Genomic DNA, 18458 nt, shown 5'->3' with positions numbered 1-18458 from the left:
ATCTATATTCAATTTTACATCAATATGACCAAGTGAACACTGTCCATAACTGAACCATGTGGAATACTGTGTTTATTTGCCCTTCATGTACAATTTGTTTTTGTTCTGGGTCTACCACGTGACATGTGGGATCTTAGTTCCCCAAGCGGGGATCCAACCTGTGTCCCCTACATTGCAAGATAGATTCTTAGCTGGATTTCCAGGGAAGTCCCCAATTTGTTTGTTTGTTTGTTTGTTTCTTCTGGAGTTAAAGATTGCCTTTTGGTTTACTTGCTTAGTTTTCTCTGCATTTATCACTAACTCCTCCCTATGATCTCCCTAGTCATCTAAATCTCTAGATGTGGGCCTGTCTAAACTCAATGAAGACTGACTGGCCTAGACACAACATAAATAAGTGTGCCCACAGCTGAAGTAAGAAATAATTTTCCTTCAGAAACACAATCTGACCTTTCCTCTGGCAGGGTATGAGGGGATCTTCTCCTTGATGCTGGCGTTTTGCAGTTCCAAACCTTATTATGGGGCACCTTTATTCTTCTTTGTTTTGCTGACCACTCAACAGGCTCTTTCACTCTGGAGATGCAAATCTTTCAATTTGGGGAAACTTTTTTTTTTTTTTTCATATTTAGTTATTTGCCTGCACTGTGTCTTCGTTGCGGCACCCAGGCTCTCTAGTTGTGATACACAGGCTTAGCTTCCCCGCAGTATATGAGATCTTGGTTCCCAGACTAGGGATCAAACTTTCATCCCTCCCATTAACCACTGGAATTCTTAACCACTGGACTACCAAAGAAGTCCCCGGGGAAACTTTCTTGAAATATGTTTTCCTCCTCTGGGGTCTTTCTTTGGAAATTTTATTTCCGCCATCACATTTGCAGTTTCCAAGATCTTTGTCGTTTTTGGATTTCTCCCTTTTGACATTCTGCCTCTGGTCACAGCTGCAAAGCTCCTACTGGACCAGTCCTCCTGTAAATAACAACTCTCAGCGGTGGACATGATATAAAAACCAGTGAGCTGATGACCCTGGAGAGTGACTGGCCAAGCAGGTAGGAGAGAGAGCGTCTTCACTGTTTTCTCCACATTGGCATCATAGCTTGCAACGATTGTATAGTTTGGAGTTGTCCAGGGCCAGCTTCCTCCCCGGGTGGAAATTAACCTACACAGAAGCAGCAGGGATGGGGCATGTGCAGAGAGCAGCTTTGAGGAGAAGGAATAGTGGAGAGTCCAGAATGGCTCAGCCTTGGGATCTAGACTGAAACCAGGCACACCCCTCAATCTGTCAGTTACATGAGGCCACACACTCCTCTTTGCTTAAGCTTCTTGGAGAGGATTCTTTTCTTGCACCAGAAAATGCTCTGATGGAAAACCCATGAAGCACAGTGACTGGAGAGAGAGACAGAGGAAACTTAACACACAAACCTTGGAAAAGGTGCAGAGGTACCTTTTAACATCTTCCCAAAGCAGAGCATAATGCTCTCTACACCCCAGAGTCTCGCTAATAGTAAAAACATATTTGGGCTTCCCAGGTGGTGCTAGTGGTAAAGAATCTGCCTACCAATGCAAGAGACCCAAGAGACACAGGTTCGATCCCTGGGTCAGGAAGATACTCTGGAGTAGGAAATGGCAACCCTCTCCAGTTTTCTTGCCTGGAAAATCCATGGACAGAGGAGCCTGGAGGGCTACGGTTCATGGGGTCACAAAAAGTCGGACATGACTTAGCGACTGAACACCAAACATGTATTTGAAAGAAAATCTAGGGACTTCACTGGTGGTCCAGTGGCTAAGACTCCATGCTCCCAAAGCAGGGGGCCCAGCTTCAAATCCTGGTTGTGGAACTAGATCCCACATGTCACAACTAAGAGCTCGCATGTCACAACTAAGAGCTCACATGCCGCAACCAAGACCTGGTGCAGCCAAATAAATAAATTTTAAAAATATAACTCAGCAATAATGATCTAACTGTTAATATTTGGGACCCAAACTGAACTCTGACTCTGGTGGTTGTTCTCATCAGGGCCAACCCCTGCCAGCTCACCTGCGCTTGGTACACCAACCCTGATGCCTGGGACCCTCAGGCACCCTCCCCGAGTCCTGTGTGCTTTGGAGATCCAGGCCCATGTGGTCTCCATCAGTATTAATGTCCTTTAGTGCTGAGACCCATCCTTCTTCCTGCACAGACCCATCTGTGCAGCTGAGTGCACCATTCCCATGGCAGGCACCTCCTTTATCCCTGTAGCTGAGAATTTGGGACAGGGAAGAACAGGGGAGGTTGCAGAGGAGGGTCGGGGGGATGGGAAATAAAGCTTGAGGAAACATTCCTCCCCTTTGATCTGTAGGGTGGAAAGTGGGAGCAGAGATGGGCTAGCCCACCAGGGACCCCACAGGTTTCCCATGTAGGACTGTGAAGACCCTGCAAGGAGAAGCTCTGTGGCCCCTGGGAAAATCCCATTCCTGATGACCAGCAGTTCCCTCCCTCTTCTTTATTTTTTTTAATTAAATTTATTTTTTATGAAAGGATAGTTGCTTTACAGAATTTTGCTGTTTTCTGTCAAACTTCAACATGAATCAGCCATAGGTATACATATATCCCCTCCCTTTTGAACCTCTCCCCCCATCTCCCTCCCCATCCCACCCCTCTTGATTGATACAGAGCCCCTGTTTGACATACAGCAAATTCCTGAGCCATACAGCAAATTCTGAGCCATACAGCAAATTCTCATTGGCTACCTATTTTACATATGGTAATGTAAGTTTCCATGTTACTCTCTCCATACATCTCACCCTCTCCTCCCCTCTCCCCAAGTCCGTTAAGTCTATTCTCTATGCCTGTTTCTCCACTGTTGCCCTGTAAATAAACTCTTCAGTACCATTTTTCTGGATTCTGTACATACGTGTTAGAATATGGTATTTATCTCTTTCTCCCTTCCTCTTCTTGTGCCTCAGTTTCCCAGATGGCTCATGTCTGAGACCTGCCACCAGATTAGCACAAGCTCCATTCTTCCCCAGGCCTCTGGGTCCCAGAAGATAAACCCTCTATCAAGGCTGTGCCGGCCTCAGAGAAGCCCCCAAGACACACCTATTCATGCCAGGCTCAAAGCCTCATTGTAAGAAGGGTCCCTTTTTTCATACACTTATTTATCAAATCTTTTTTTTTATGTTCCTCCATTTATCTGTTTGCTCTGTGCCTATTTATTGTACTTCCTCTTCTCTGACTCTGTTACTTTTTGGTTGATAGTTTTGACAGCAGCAGTGTCCGTGTTAGGCTCAGAAGGTATAGCACACATTCGGTGCACTCAGCCAATTCACCAAGAGCTCTGTCCATCAAAATAAAATAAAAATACACAAAAGTTCCTAGAACAAAGCCTGTCGGAATGTTCACTGAGTGAATCAGAACGACAGAACAAGAAGAGAGATAATTTTAGCCTAAAAGAAAAAACAAATGTCAACTGCCGAGCCGCTCCTTACACTTTGAGGCCGCCGGGTGTGTAAATAATCTATTTCCGCTCCTCCTGCACCTGCTGAATTCTATCTCTATGACTTAGAGGACCCAGACATGTAAATACTGGCTAAGTATCATTGACGAACGTATTCATCATGAGAACCTGACTTTTGAGAACATGTCTTATGTTGAGTTAAAATATCTGAAAGCAGAGTGCTGGCTGCCAGGGGTGAGGGAGGGTCCAGGTTTCTACTTGCAGGGGTGAGGAAAATGTTCTAAAATTAGAAAGTTACAGGGTTGTGAATGTCTCAAATGCCACTGAATGATTCACTTTAACACAGTTGCATGTGTGCGTGCTAAGTCACTTCAGTCGTGTTCAACTCTTTGTGACCCTGTAGCCCACCAGGGTCCTCTGTCCATGGTATCCTCCAGGCAAGAATACTGGAGTGGGTTGTCATGCCCTCCTCCAGAGGATCTTCTTGACCTAGGGAAGGAACTCGTGTCTCCTGCGGCTCCTGCGTTGCAGGAGGATTCTTTCTCTTTTTTTCTTCTTTTTTTAAAGAACTTTAGGATTCTTTCTCTTTTTTCTTCTTTTTTTAAAGAACTTTTTATCGGATATAGTTGGTTTACAATGTTGAGTTAGTTTCAGGAGTGCAGTAAGATAAATCAGTTATACATATACATATATCCACTCTTTTTCAGATCCTGTTCCCATATCGGTCATTACAGAGTATTGAGTAGATTTTCTTGTGTGATACAGCAGGTTCTTATTAGTTATCTATTTTATATACAGTAGTGAAAGTGTTAGTTGCTCAGTCATGTCCAACTCTTGGGACCCTGTGGACTATAGCCCACAGGCTCCTCTGTCCATAGAATTCTCCAGGCAAGAATACTGGAGTGGGATGCCATTTCCTTCTCCAGGGCAGGCAGATTCTTTACTGATGAGCCACCAGGATAAGTCCTTTAACATGGCTAGTTTTATATTATGTGAACTTCACCTTAAATACACATGTCCTATCCCGAGATGTACCCTGCCTGGTTTTTCAGATTAGAAGGGCACTTTGTTGGGAAATGTTGGGGTGCCTCACAGGACTGAGGGGGCTCAGGATGGGAGAAGCACAGAGACCCCAGGGCTGAGGTACAGGCCCAAGATTCACCCATGGCTCAGAGACTGCCCCTGTGGTGCTGCCTCACGTTTCTAAGTAGTTCTAAAAATGTCATGTTTTAAATGGGGATCTGAAGTGTGTTCATCACATGAGAATCCCACACAGAAAGTCCACACCAGTCCCGTTCTTTTTCAGAGTCTATGCTCAGTTGTGTCCAGCTCTTTGTGACCCCATGGACTGTAGCCCGCCAGGCTCCTTTTGTCCATAGGGCTTCTCCAGGCAAGAATACTGGACTGGGTTGCCATGCCCTCCTCCGGGGATCTTCCCAACCCTGGGACTGAACCCAGGTCTCCCACATTTCAGGCGGATTCTTTACCATCTGAATCACCAGGGAGGAAAGTGTGTTCCTTGCACATTTCTCCTTCCTGGTTTTTCTCTTTGAGAAAGCAAAGTGGGGACTTCCCTGGCGCTCTAGTTGTTAAGACTCTGAACTTCCAATTCAGGGAGTGAGGGTTCAATCCTTGGTCAGGGAACTAAGATCCTACACGTAGTGTAGAAAAAAGAAAAAAAAATAGCAAAGTGGTTTGACCCCGGGTGTCTCCAGCCTCCTCATGGCCTGGCTACCCCAGCTCATCCACACAGCTCCCGGCTCTTAGCTGCCCCAGCTGCTCACTCCCCATTTGCAGGCTAAATTCTCCCATGCCTTCCCTGGCAGGGACAGGACCACTGTCATGCCCACCTTTTCCCCTAACAATCTATGTGCTAAGCTACTGCATTCAGGCCTTGTGAAATCCCGCAGCAAGGACAAGCTCCACCGACCAGATACTGATGGGACCCAGGACATCACCCACAGTGAATGAAATTAGGGGTCATCCAGAGTTTCCCCTAACTATCACTCGACATGGCCCAATGACTACCCCTTCTTTCCAGAGCCCTGACACCTCAGAGGGTCCCAGTCCCTTCAAATTGCAAGGCTGCCCCTGCCAGGTCTTGAGGTTACCCCTTAATGTGGGCACTGCTTAGACCTGGACTCAGGCCCCCAGCAGGGCTCAGTGGGCCTGTTACTGAGTCTAAGCTCCCTCTGCTTGCCGCACAACAGGTCAATGAATCCAAGAGACAAGGTGTTGAGGCAAGGAATACGATGAAAGCCAGCTGACCGAGAAGATGGCATAAATAAGTGGAGAGAAATGTGTTCATGGATCAGATTGATAGGCCCAGTATAGTCAAGCTGGCTGCTGCTGCTAAGTCACTTCAGTCATGTCCGACTCTGTGCGACCCCATAGACGGCAGCCCAGCAGGCTCCAAATTGATTCATAGATTCAGTCTCAATCAAAAATCCTGGTTGGATGTTTGGGGGAGGGGTAGATTGACAAAGCTAAATTTTATATGGAAAACGAAAGGAATTAGTATAGCTCTTGTGAAGCAAGGAAGACCCAGTGCAGCCAAAACTAAACTTAAAAAAAAAAAAAAAAAAGACCACCTAAAGAGACAAGTCATCTGTATTAGTAAACTGATGAAACGCTGGTAGCATTTTAAGCCAGCGTGCTGCAGTCAGACCCGCTTTAGGAGCCCCTGAAGCCCCTGCAAATGGGTGGGTGGACCAACACCCTGCTCCTGGAGAGGAGGAGAGGGGAGGGTGACCCAGGTTGAGTGGGGAATTTGGTTGAGGCCTCCAAGGAGGCAAGCGCACTTCTGAAGAAGGTAAACCCTGAAGACGTCACAGAAGCTGCTGTCTTACATGACAGCCCCTTTAAATTGTCTTCTTTGTGTCTGGCAAAATCTACATAACTGATATTTTTAGGTCCAAGCCCCCCGGGCATTGCAGCTCTTCTGTTTTTGTTTATACACAATTCACTCTTTGCCCCCAGTTAAGCTAAAGAAGCCTGGAAAGTGTGAAACAGAAGTTCAAAGCAATCTCTTAAGGTGAAGTGAGCCCACCACAGCCTGCAAGTGCTCAGTAATACACCAGCCATTTCCATACACCTTGCTGCTTCTCTTCACCCCTAACAGTCGACATGTGGAACCTGAGCTCCTGGGCCAGCCATGAATAAGCAAGCAAGTGTGGCTGGCAAGACCCGGGCAGGACCTGGAGGCTGTGATTACCTGGCTGCTCTCACCTTGCAGCCACTAGGCGTCCCATGACAGTGCCAAAGGACACAAGGGGTGGTGGCTGGGCCTCCGGCTCTGGTAGCTGAGTCTCTGACTAGAAGGAACCTGGACTGGCTTGTTCTGAGCCCTTCCCTGCCCATCGCCTAAAGTCAGGTTCACCCTGGACTTGGGGCTTGCAGGGGTTAGAGGTCAGACTAAAGGGGCTGTCACACTGCAGGGAGAAGATCCCACAAAGACACAGGAGAGGTAGGACTTGCCCAAGGGCTTTTAACGAGAAAATCTCATACAAATGCAATTTTATTGTTTTCAAATACGTGGCAGTATTTATGACATAATTTTTAAAACCCAGTGCATTAAGTTTACTGAGTGCTCACAAGTGGTACTGAGGGAGATAAAGGAGTTTGACCATGAGGAAGGAGGATAAAACACGACTCAACTCTCAGTTCAAACTGGAAAGTGATGACTTTATAAATCGTGCTTTGAATCTTAAAGTGGTTGCCCAGGGAGACGGGCAGAGTCCCTGTAAGCTGTCTGCAGCATCTAGAAGGTAGCAGGAGAGAGTGGGCATCTCCTGGCAGAAAGACTGTCAAAGGCAAAGAGAAAGGACAAATAACCTATTTCACGCCATGGTTCTTCCACACTCTCAATAAGTGGGAACTGTTATTTTTAGCTCTTGGCAAAGATGAAATGGAGAAAGAAAGATGGGAGCTTCCTGCTGGGAAAAGGAAGCTGGAGAAATAGTCAAAAGATAGTAGTCGGAGAAACAGTGAGTCTCCTGTTGGGAAGGAAAAAAACTGAAGGCGAGAGATTGTAGCTTTTGATGTCAGTTTGATCCACTCCCATCACTCATGAAATGAACAAAATGTAGAAACTCAGCAGTCAGGGAAGGAAAGGGTATGAATCTGGCATCAGGAACACCCCAGCCTGGGCTCAGGGGGGACCCAAGATGAGGAGAAGACAGAGCCCAGCTACAGCCTTGATTTGTCACCTTCTGGATACCGACTGTTGAGGCCTTCTTTCCATTTCTGCCCAGAGAAGGACTTCCAAGGGGTGAAGAGCTGGGACTGAGCACCAACCCACTGGACAGAAGTGAGGCTCCAGGGCCAGTAAGGGCCCGGTAGGACCATGAGTGTGCATGTCACCCATGGGACGGAAGGACAGCTCCTTGGGCAATGGGCCACCCTGTGAGAGGTCTCCACAGCTCACATGCACCCTCCTGCTCCTCCCAGAGCTCGGGTTGCAGGACAGGGTCAGGACCCCGAGGTCCCCAGCCTCCACCTGTAGGCTGGGAGGCAAACAGAAGATCCTTGGTGCAGAAGCCAGGCCTCACCAGACTGTGTCGGAGCACAGACTACATGCAGGTGGAGCTGCCCAGGTATGAGGCAGACACAGGGATACACAGCAGACCCTCCTGCGAGCACGGAGCAGACCCGCCTGCGAGCACAGAGCAGACCCTCCTGAGAGCACGGAGCAGACCTGCCTGCAAAGCAGAAAGCGTGCAGGTGGGGGGTGTCTGGTGTCCTGGCTGTGACAAGACAGACATAGCAGTGGGGGTGGGGGGGAGGGGGTCTCTACTGGGTATCCAGCTGGAAAAGAATGTGTCTTGACTTCCACCCCCCACCATTCCTCAGTCCAGTGGGACAGCATCCACCAACGTCAGAGATAAGACAGCGGAGCCTCAGAGGACACCCCCAGCCTGGATCAGGCAGAGACTTGTTCAGCACCCAGAGTCCCCCCCATGAATACCCATCATTTGATTATGTAAAAAATGAAGCATTTCTGTACTTAAAAATACTATTAAAGGGATTAAAGGCAACACATCAACACATGAGTAGATACTCACAATACGTATTTCCGACAAAAAACTCACAGCCAGAATGTATTTTTTCAAACACCCGCACTGCCCAGTAAATTCAGCTTAATGAAAAATGGACAAAGGTATTCAATCTCATCAGTCATTAGAGAGATACAAATTCAAACTACGCTATACTTTCCAGAAGGGCTAGAATGCAAAAGAACAAGAACCAAGTGTTGGTACGGATGTGGGCAAACAGAACTCCCAAACTTGGCGGCAAGAGTCTAAACTGAAAATATTTTCAGAGTATCTTAAGTTAAACATATGCATGCCACAATACTCAGCCATCCCAGGTATATTCTGACAGAAATAGGTCTTTGGTATTGCAAAGACACACTGTGGACACGTTCACAGCAGGACTAATCACAACAATCAGAAACTAGAAACCACAGAAATGCCAGCCCCAGGAGGATGGGTAAATAAATAGATCACGGTGCATTCACACCAGGGCTATCATAAACCATCCACAACCATATACGACTCAGGAGAGTCTTATACAAGGATAGCAAGAGAAGCAGTCACAGTACAGCTCCAATTTTTACACAGAATGAATGAAAAAGTAATGACCCGCAATGTCATATTTTGGGGTGTTGTGGCTGGTGGAAGGGTTGGGGGCCCAGGAACCTGTTGGTATTGGGCTTCCAGGGTGCTGGTTGCATGGGCTTGTTAGCTTTGTGAAAATTCATTGAGCTATGCAGTTATAATAAGTACATTTTCCTATATGTATGCATCATACTTCAATAAAAGTTTAAAAAGGAATGGAAAACAATTCAACTTGTAAGGAAATGTGAGCCCAGGAGCAGATGGAAATTCATCCCAGTTACTTAATGCAATGGAACAATCTAATAAAACCATGAAGTTGGTAAAATAGTTCAAAGGAGAGTTTTTTTTAATGAACTTGTAAAGAAGTTTTTAAAAATTGAAAAAGAGGAAAATTTTAAAAGTAAGGAAAAATTCTCACCAGAGAATTCTCTGGTGGTCCTGTGCTTAGGACTCTGTGCTTTCACTGCTGAAGGGATGGGTTTGATCCTTGGTTGTGAAACTAAGCTACTCCAGTATTCTTGCCTGAAGAATTCCACAGACAGAGGAGCCTGGCAGGCTACAGTCCATGGGGTTTTAAAGAGCTGGACACAACTGAGCTACTAACAGGCAGAATAATGGCCCATCAAAGAGATCCATGTCCTAATTCACAGAATTTGTGGATATGTTAGGTTACATGGCAAAGGGGAATTGAGTTTTGCTAGTGAGGTGATCTTAAGATACAGAGATTATTCTGGATCATCTAGTGGCCCCAGTGTGATCACATGCGTGCGTGCTAAGTCTCTTCAGTCATGTCCGACTCTTTGTGACCCTACAGACTGTAGCCCTGCAGGCTCCTCTGTCCATAGGATTCTCCAGGCAAGAATTCTCCAGGTGGGTTGTCATGCTCTCCACCAGGGGATCTTCCCAACCCAGGGATCGAACCCATATGTCTTACATCTCCTGCATGGGCCGGTGGGTTCTTCACCACTAGCATCACCTGGGAAGCCCAGTGTGATCACAAGCGTCCTTAAAAGTGAAGCAGGAGGCAGAGTCCAGCTCAGAATGATGAGATTCGAGAAAGGCCCCCCCCTCAGCCCCCACTGCTGGCCCTGAAGGTGAGGGAGGACCTACAGGCCAAGAGACAAAGGCAGGTTCTAGAATGCGGAAAAAGCAGGAAAACAGACTCACCACTAGAACCTCCAGAAAGGAATGCAGGCCTGCTGACCTTGATTTTAGCCTATGAGATTGGGTTGACTACCACCCCTCAGAACTGTAGGAGAATTTGTGTTATTTCAAGCCACTACGTTTGTGGCAATTTGCCCAGCAGCCACAGGAAACTAATACAACTGGTGTCACTGAAGTAGAAACACCAATAAATGCACCAGAAGATGTTTTGAGGGCATAAAATAAATTTCCCTAAAATTGAGGGAAAAAATCTGCAAATTGAAAGTGTCAGGAATTCAAAATGAAGCTTTCAGCTCTGAGACATGGTCTGGTTAAGCTCATGAAACGAAGCAAAAAGGAGGATCCCGATCCCTTCAAAAAAAAAAAGAAGGAACCCTTCAGAAATTCAGGAAGAAAATGCAAATCACCTGTATGGGAAAAAAAACCCAGCTGACTTCAGGCTTCCCCACATCCAATGGCAGAGGATGGAGCAGCGCTTACAAAGGTTGAGGGAAAGAAAACAGCAGTTGAGACTATCGCACCCAGCCAAGACAGTGTTCAAAGATAGAGGCAAAGGACAGTGACACGAAAATGCTTAGGAAACACTCTTGAGCCCTTCCTGAAAAAATGATTGAAATGAAATTACCAATCAGAGGGACAGCAAAATAAAAGATTACTGGTGAGCACAGAGTACTCTGAAATATTGAATTAACACTGAGCAATTGTGGGCACTAAGAGCTACTAGCTACTTTTCTGCATAGCTACTATGCAGAATTGGGTGTTTAAATCTGGGCAACCTGAACATAATAAACAGGCTCTGAACTCAGGCATAGGGTGGAGGGAAATGGGTTGTGAGGCTGAAAGGCCCTCGCCTTTTCTGCCAGAAGCACCCACACTGTTTCAGAGTGAAATGTATCTTTAAAATAATAATCATGATGATTCCAATTTCTTCCAATTTTGCATAATCTCTTTTCAGTTTTGACTAGTTTTATTTATTTATTTTTGGCGGTGCTGGATCTTTGGTGTTAAGCGGGCTTTCTCTAGTTGTGGCAAGTGGGGGCTACTCCCCAGTTTTGGTGTGCGGGCTTCTCACTGTGGTGGCTTCCCTTATTGCGGAGCATGGACTCTGGGGCACGCAGCTTTCAGAAGTTGCAGCACCTGGGCCCAAGAGTTGCAGCTCTGGGCTCTAGAGCATAGGCTCAATAGTTGTGGCACACAGGCTTAGTTGCTTCAAATCATGCGGGATCTTCCTGGATCGGGGATCAAACCTGTGTCTCCTGCATTGGCAGGCGGATTCTGTACCACTGAGCCGCCAGGGCAGCCCCATAGTCTCTTTTCTTAATCCAAGAAAAATCTTTTAGTAAATCAAAAACCCACAGAGGGCGCATCTATCGTATCAGTTCTTTTCTGCAGTGTCTCAAGCCAAGCTGACAAGACCTTTTGTGGAACATGTCTTTTCAGCCTTAATCCTCTCTCTGTATCAAGGGAAAAACTTCAGGAGAAATCTCTAACCAGTTGTTAAAAGTCTCGTTTCAGCACATAGAATGAACGTAACAGAGCAGAAGCACCAAGCCTCCATTCACACCAGCCAGAAGGACCTTTGTGCAAACGCTGGTCCACGTTCCTTTTTGCCCCCACGTTGTTCATCTGCTACAGAACAGAAAACATTCCACAGCCTGTTTCCCCAAACATACACAGCCCTGTATTTGCTGAATGTTTTGTTACTTCACCTCTGGCCCATCCATTCCCTGAGCCCCACACCAAGAGGACCCAGCTGAGGAGAAAACAGTCGCAGCTCCCCACTCTCATAGAGCTTTAACCCAAGCACTGCGCTGTCCAGCACTTCTGCTGCCTCACAAGTGGCTGTCCAGCACTATGAGTGTGGCTAATGCACCCTTTCAGGGCTTCCCTAGTGGCTCAGTGGTAAAGAATCCACCTGCAATGCAGGAGACATGGGTTCCACCCCTGGGTTGGGAAGATCCCCTGAAGCAGAGCATGGCAGCCCACTCCAGTATTCCTGCCTGGAGAATCCCATGGATGGAGGCTATCATCCATAGGGTTACAAAGAATTGGATGCGACAGAAGTGACTGAGCACGCACACTTTTAGTTGTATTTCCCTCTAACATGCTTTAAGTGTAGAAAACTACATGTAGCTGGTGACATCATCTTGGACAGTCTGTTCTAGAATCAGAATCTGCCTTTTCATAGGACCAGGGCGTGACTGTTACATGCACCGCAGTGTGAGAATGGATCCAGGTTTTCACCATCAGCTCATGCCCCCATCTCAAACCTTCCCCAACTCAGCGCGCTGCCCATTGTCTTCTCAATCCTACCCTGGCTGACCAGGACAAGAAGCACCCCCACGCTGGCTTGAACATTAAGATTCCATTCCCTAGGCTGCCTTCCTCAGCTACCCAGGAACCAGACAGCAAGCGGCAGCCTCTGTATTGGAAACGTGGCTCCTGCCCCTGGCATGCTAGCTCAGTGGTGAACATCCACAGCTCTCCTTCCACTGTGACTCAGTCTGCACCAGCCAAGCAGCCTTTGGTGGGTAAAGACCTGGGCACTGCGGGAACACCTGGTCCTCCCGCCTCTTGGCCCAAGTTCCGCCCACTTTCCTCCCTGCTGCCCTTCTTTTCCTCCTAATGTCCACCCTCTTTCAGGGACTGCTGCTCTCAAACCAGAAACTTCTTGGACTCCCTGTAGGTTGCCATCGGGTGCTCTGGTCTCCCCTCACCCTGGGACCCTCACTCTCTGTCCTTCCCTTCTTGCACCCCAGACCATGCTCCCTAGGGTCACTAGCGTTCCTTGCCCTCTCAGGCCTGTCCACCAGGAGGAGGAGCCCCTCCACGCACTGGGAACCCTGAAGAAGCCTCGAGATGCGTCCTCTGTGCTTTCTCTCCCTCCCTTTCCATCCGACCTACGCGCAGAGCCACCACCTGTGAGCCTGCCGCCGCTGTGCTCCGATCCCACGCTCCCAGCCCCTCTCGCCGGCGTCTCACTCCCACGCGTCCTTTCCAGACTCGCCGTGTGCCAAGTGCGACCTCCCGGCAGGACACCCTGGAGCAGCCCCGCCAACCTTCCTCCCCAAACCCGGACTGTGTGGCCGTACGCTCTCCTCCGTCTGGCAGTTATCCCCAGGTCGGGAGGACCCCAGCTCCCCATTCAGCCGCTCGCTCCCGCCTCACGCCCGGAGTGCGCGCGTCCCATCCTCACTCCCACTAGCCCCCTGGGTCCCCCATGTCCAGGGTTCGGGGTGTGCAGCCGGGGCTGCCCGCGTCGTGCGGGCGGGATTCAGGCAGAGACTCGACGGCCCTAAGCCCGGCGCTCCCCTTCCGGGTCCCGCGTCCCCTCTCTTTCAGTCCCGGCGCGCTCCACCCCTCCTCCCCTCGCCTCAGCCGCCTCGCTTTCCCTCCCAGGCTCCGCGGCCCCCGCTCCCCTTCTGATCTCCCTGCTCCCTCCGCCCGCGGAACGCTCCCCTTCGGGACCCCGTACCTCCTGGGCCTCTTTTGCTCGGCTCTTTGGCGCCCCTCGCCGGGCCAGTTACCCCTCTTCGCAGCCCCGGCGCTCTCCACCCCTTCTCCTCTCCTCTCCTTCCTTGCACCCCTCCCCCGCCTAGCTCTCGCGTCTGCGCCCCTCTCCTCCCCAGCCCCCGCGCGCTCCACCGCCTCTCCTTCCCGGCCCGGCTCTCACCCGCGGGGTGGCCATACGGGGACTCGGCCGCACCGTCCTGCAGGCTCGCCAGGATCTCTCCTTTGCCCACGTCGCTGTCGCCCACCAGCAGGAATTTGAGCAGAAAGTCGTAGGCGCGGACCGGGCTGCCCCCGGTGCTCATCGTGCCTCGCTAGCGCCCGCGCCCATGCCCAGCCTACGGGACAGCGCAGAGGCGGTGGCCTGGCAGTCCAGCGCCGCGCGGGTCCAGAGGTCCCTGGAGCACTGCTAGCCCCTTGGTCCCCGCAGCCTGACAGCGCGCACTCGGGCTCCGCCCAGCCATTGGCCGGCCGCAGTTGCTAGGGCAGCTGTACGCTCTCATTGGCTGGCTGCCCATCCATCTCGCTTTCGTCTCCTCCTCCAGGCCGTTCCCATCCGCCCCTCCCGGAAACCTACGGTCTCTGCTGCCAATGGTAGACGGGAGGCGGGGCGGGGCGGGGCCAAGGTTGGGGCGGGGCGGGGCGATCAGGGGGCGAGGCTGGGTGATCACACTCCAGTGTGGGCTCAGGGGCTGGGTGCCAGGGCTCGCCTCCCACCCAGAGTCCTCACTGGGCCGGGTGGGGTCGTCGCAAGGGCCGGTTCCGGTCGCAGACGCGTGGGAGGTGGCCTGATGTCAAGGGCCCGTGCCCCAGGCAAACTCGGGCTCTCGGTCGCTCCCACGGGTCCTCCCACCGCACCACGCAGAGTGCTGGGTGCGCGTGCTTGTGAGTGCCTGTTCACGTGTTTGTGCGCATCTGCGTGCCTCTGCGCGCGTGTGTGCAGGCGTCTGCGCACCAGTGCCTGGGTACGTCTTCAGGTGCTGGTGTGTGAGTTCGTCCAAGTGTCTGTGCAGATGCTGGGAGAGAGGACCAGGTGAGGACCCTCCAGTTCCTGGGCTCCTTTCCTCATCTAGGGAGCAGTGGGTGCCGGGTGGGGGGGCCTGTCTTTTGCGCTGGGTGTCTGACTAGGTGCGCGTTCCTTTACGCGCGGAATCCAGACAGCGCTAAGCGGCGCGCGCCGGCGTGATGGCGCTCAGTCTCTGGAGGTGCCACCTTGGGGCTTCATCGTGAGGCTCGCTGAAGAACTCCAGCGGCTGGGAGGCCCGCGGCCCAAGCCTCTCCCGCTCCATCCTTCCACCCAATGTTGGAAAAAGCCCTGTGCGCCTCTGCGCGTGTGCAGGGAACTACTGTAGCCCCCCACTTGAGCAGAGGGGGCAGAGGAGAGAGAGAAGAATTTAAAAACCAAATGTTTAACATTTTTATCGTTGTCATTTGAACTTCTTTGGACCTAAAAACAGGTTTCCTTTGGAACACTAGTTTACAACTTACTGCTTATTGATTGATTGGTTGGTTTATGTACTGGCGAAGCCACTATTTAATAAAAAAGGAAATACAGTAAGATTGAAAGATGGAAAGCGGACATTGGAAAAATACGCAGGAGGCGGAATTCTGTCCCCACTCCTATTCTTGCAAAAAACAAACCAAAAAACTCAGGAGAATTTCTTCCCATCTCCAACTCTCAGCTCCATGGTCCCTATCAGCTGAGAGCCACTTGACAATTATCTAGTTAAGCAGGATCCCTCCTTCTGCTGGACTTCCCAAATAAAAGTAACCACCTAAGAAAAGGCTTATATCCTCATATGGATTTTCATATTTCTGCCCTAGAATAAAATAAGGTCCACCCAACAGTGCCTGGAATGTCTCCACCAGAGGTGTTTATTTCACAAAAGGAGAAGGGTTCCCACCACTAGAGCCCCTCCTCCAGCCTCCTGGGAGATGATTCCATGGCTAGACACTGACTTCTGCGCCCCCAACCCTGGCAAATTTCAATCAAAGTCCAGGCAGAAAGTAGAGGAATCTGTATGCCACTTGCCCATCTGACAACTCAAGGCCAGGATTCTAGTCCCAACTACCTCTGACCATTGGAAAATTCCTTCCTGTAGCCAGGCTGAAATTGGCTCCCTGAACATCTCCTGACGTCCTGGAGCTGCTCCAGAGGTCAGGCTAAAGTAAAGCCCCCGGCTTCTGCTAGCACAGACACTGACTGGGAACAATGTAAGTAAAACAGAAAGGCAGACAGGATTATTTACAGATGCTTCTCCATGGATAAGAGCTAATTAGAAGATAAAGTGGTAAAGACATACTTAGGAGGATGGAGGGAGGCCACTGTGCTGTTGGTCAAGGAGGCTAGAGGGCAAACGGGTCCTTTACTGGACACTTGACTGTCATTTATGCTTTTCTACAACATACCACCCTGGTCAGGGCTCCAGAAATTCTAAAGGATTCATTGAAATAAAACTACAGTTAGAGATTAAGCAACATTGTAAATCAACTATACTTCAATAAAAATAAAATGTAAAAAAAAAACCCCACAAAACCCCTACAGCTGATTTTTGTTAAGATAGCATCAGGCCTCCAACTGTCTTAAGAAAACCAGTTTTTAAAGGCCAGAGTCTTCTCCAAAAATCAGAAAAAGCCCCCTTCAAATACTTGATCTCTTTCAAGTGGAGATAGAACCAATACTGTAACCACAAGATGTTGAAGACCCACTGGTGGCATAGTGGGGCCAGGATGGCATCATGACATGCCATCTCAATTTTATGAACTGCTTCAAGCTTCTTTCTGTTTCTAAATAACACACCTTGTTTATCAATGCTAAAAGCTATACTGCTCAGCCTTGACTGTAATACTGTAGTGGAAAACTGCAGACACGTGTTTGCCATATACTATATGATGAGGGTTATCCCCAAAAGATCTACTGAAGTCCTATCCTTGGCACCTGTGAATGTGACCTTATTTGGAAATAGGGTCTTTGGAGATATAATCAAGTTAAGATGAGGTCATCAAGGTAGGCCTTAATCCTATATGACCACGAAAGAGCCCATTGACCACACTTGAAAACTGCTGATCTGAGCCTGTCTGTCCCCTGGCTCTAACCAGTGGAGGTGTGGCCTAGCATGTGACTTTAGCGCAGGAACATGATGGATGTCTGCTGTGGGCTTCAAAAAAAGGGACATCAGGGAGCCAACTTCCAGCTGAAGCTAGTGACCACGAGGGCATCGTGAAGCCTCTTCGCTGGTCCACCAGCTGCGGACTTCTTGTCATGTGACTGGGATAGTTCCATGGCCCTAGCCATCTCCAGATGGATGTGCTGTTGCTGGAAGTTAAAATAAGCCTCAGTAACATGCCCAGTATCTAGTTCTAGTATTTTTCTTTGGGGCAGAGCATCATTCTTCTTTATCTTCTTCCAGGGCAAGTGAGGGTCCACCGTGCCCATCCATGTACCTTCATCATATTTTGCTTAATTGCATCACCTGACCCTCATGAAACAATTGTCTGCCCCTGACCCTTGTCTGATCCCTCCCTGACCTTCACCCAGTCCTCACCTGACCTTGATCTGGCCCTCACCTGATCCCCTCGCCCCTCCACCCCCACTGCAGTTTCACTTCAGGGTTGATGGTGCCACCCACACTTCGGACATCTTCCCTCCCTGAAGAGCTGCGCTCCCTGGCCTGCCCTGGCCACAGTGCTCAGGGGGCCGCCCATAGGCTCAGCTCTGTTTTCTGCTCGTCTCTGACTCTTTGCTGGGGACACCAATGTATTTCCGGAGCACTTGATGCCACTTCAGCCCTTTGCTTCATGCACACTTGCTCCTTCCCACTAGATCAGTGTCCACAGTGACACCTCCTCCCAGGAACCCTCCCTCCACCCTCCCGACCTGCACTGGGGCTCATCCTGTCTAATTAAAACATCCTTTTGCATATCCATCATCTCCACAAACAGCACCAACTATCCACAGTACAGGGAAAAGGCCAAGCAATTTCCAGAGAACTGCTCAAGAGTCACTGATTCTCCTGGGAATGAACTTTGGCTCACTATCCTCACTGACTTGGCACAACACAGAAAAGTGAGAGAGTCTTGTTTTCCTGCCTGGCAGCTAAGTTTTCACCATCCTATAGGGCATTAATTAGCTTTGTATCTAACTGAATGTTCCTGTTTTGGCATTTCTTCTCCCACCAACCACTTAAGTTGGGGATTTGAAAACGTGATTATACCTAGGGAAGCGGGCAGCTTCCTGACACAATGTGAGGCCCAAAGTGCTGAGTGAGTGAGTTGAAAACAGCATCTTCCCTGTCTCCCCGTCCATAGGAACAGGACAGTGGGGTCTTTCAGAAGCTGGCTGCCCCAAGCCCAGGTCAGGGGATGCTCTCACCCTTTCCTGGGGTCCCATCTATGGCACCCGTCACTGTGTCATGGACTGTGTGTAGGGACCGAGCTTGTATCCCTCTCCAAGGAGCCACCCCACATCTCACAAATACTAGGGGCTGCATGAGGACTTGGACTTAAGGCCATGGTGGGCTCTCCCATTGCCCCTGAGCACAGATCTTGCTCACATGCCATCTTCTCAGTGAGAAGCTCCCTGAGCCAGGCAAGGATGCTGAGGGCAGGAGTGTGCACCTTGGCTACAGAAAGGCTGTAGTTGGTCTCACGCCAATTAGACCCTGAAAGAAGTGGTCCCTACACCCTGACTGCTCTGGGTCGTCAGGGTCATGAGATCCAGAGCAGAGATGGGAAA

The 18458-nt window shown here is 49.6% G+C and overlaps 1 protein-coding gene across 1 annotated transcript in view; it reads right to left on the bottom strand.

Annotated features, from left to right (window-relative positions):
- Positions 1–14235, bottom strand: part of RAB40B (RAB40B, member RAS oncogene family) — a 29643-nt gene extending 15408 nt beyond the window's left edge. Inside the window, exon 1 of the mRNA XM_018065392.1 lies at positions 13887–14235. Coding sequence (XP_017920881.1) covers positions 13887–14028 — 142 coding nt within the window. The 5' untranslated portion in view covers positions 14029–14235. The remainder of the gene's footprint in view (positions 1–13886) is intronic.

This window comes from Capra hircus, chromosome 19 (assembly GCF_001704415.2).
Source record: "Capra hircus breed San Clemente chromosome 19, ASM170441v1, whole genome shotgun sequence".
NCBI lineage: Eukaryota > Metazoa > Chordata > Mammalia > Artiodactyla > Bovidae > Capra > Capra hircus.
Note: the sequence above shows the minus strand (reverse complement) of the source record. Positions and strands in the feature narration are given on the sequence as shown.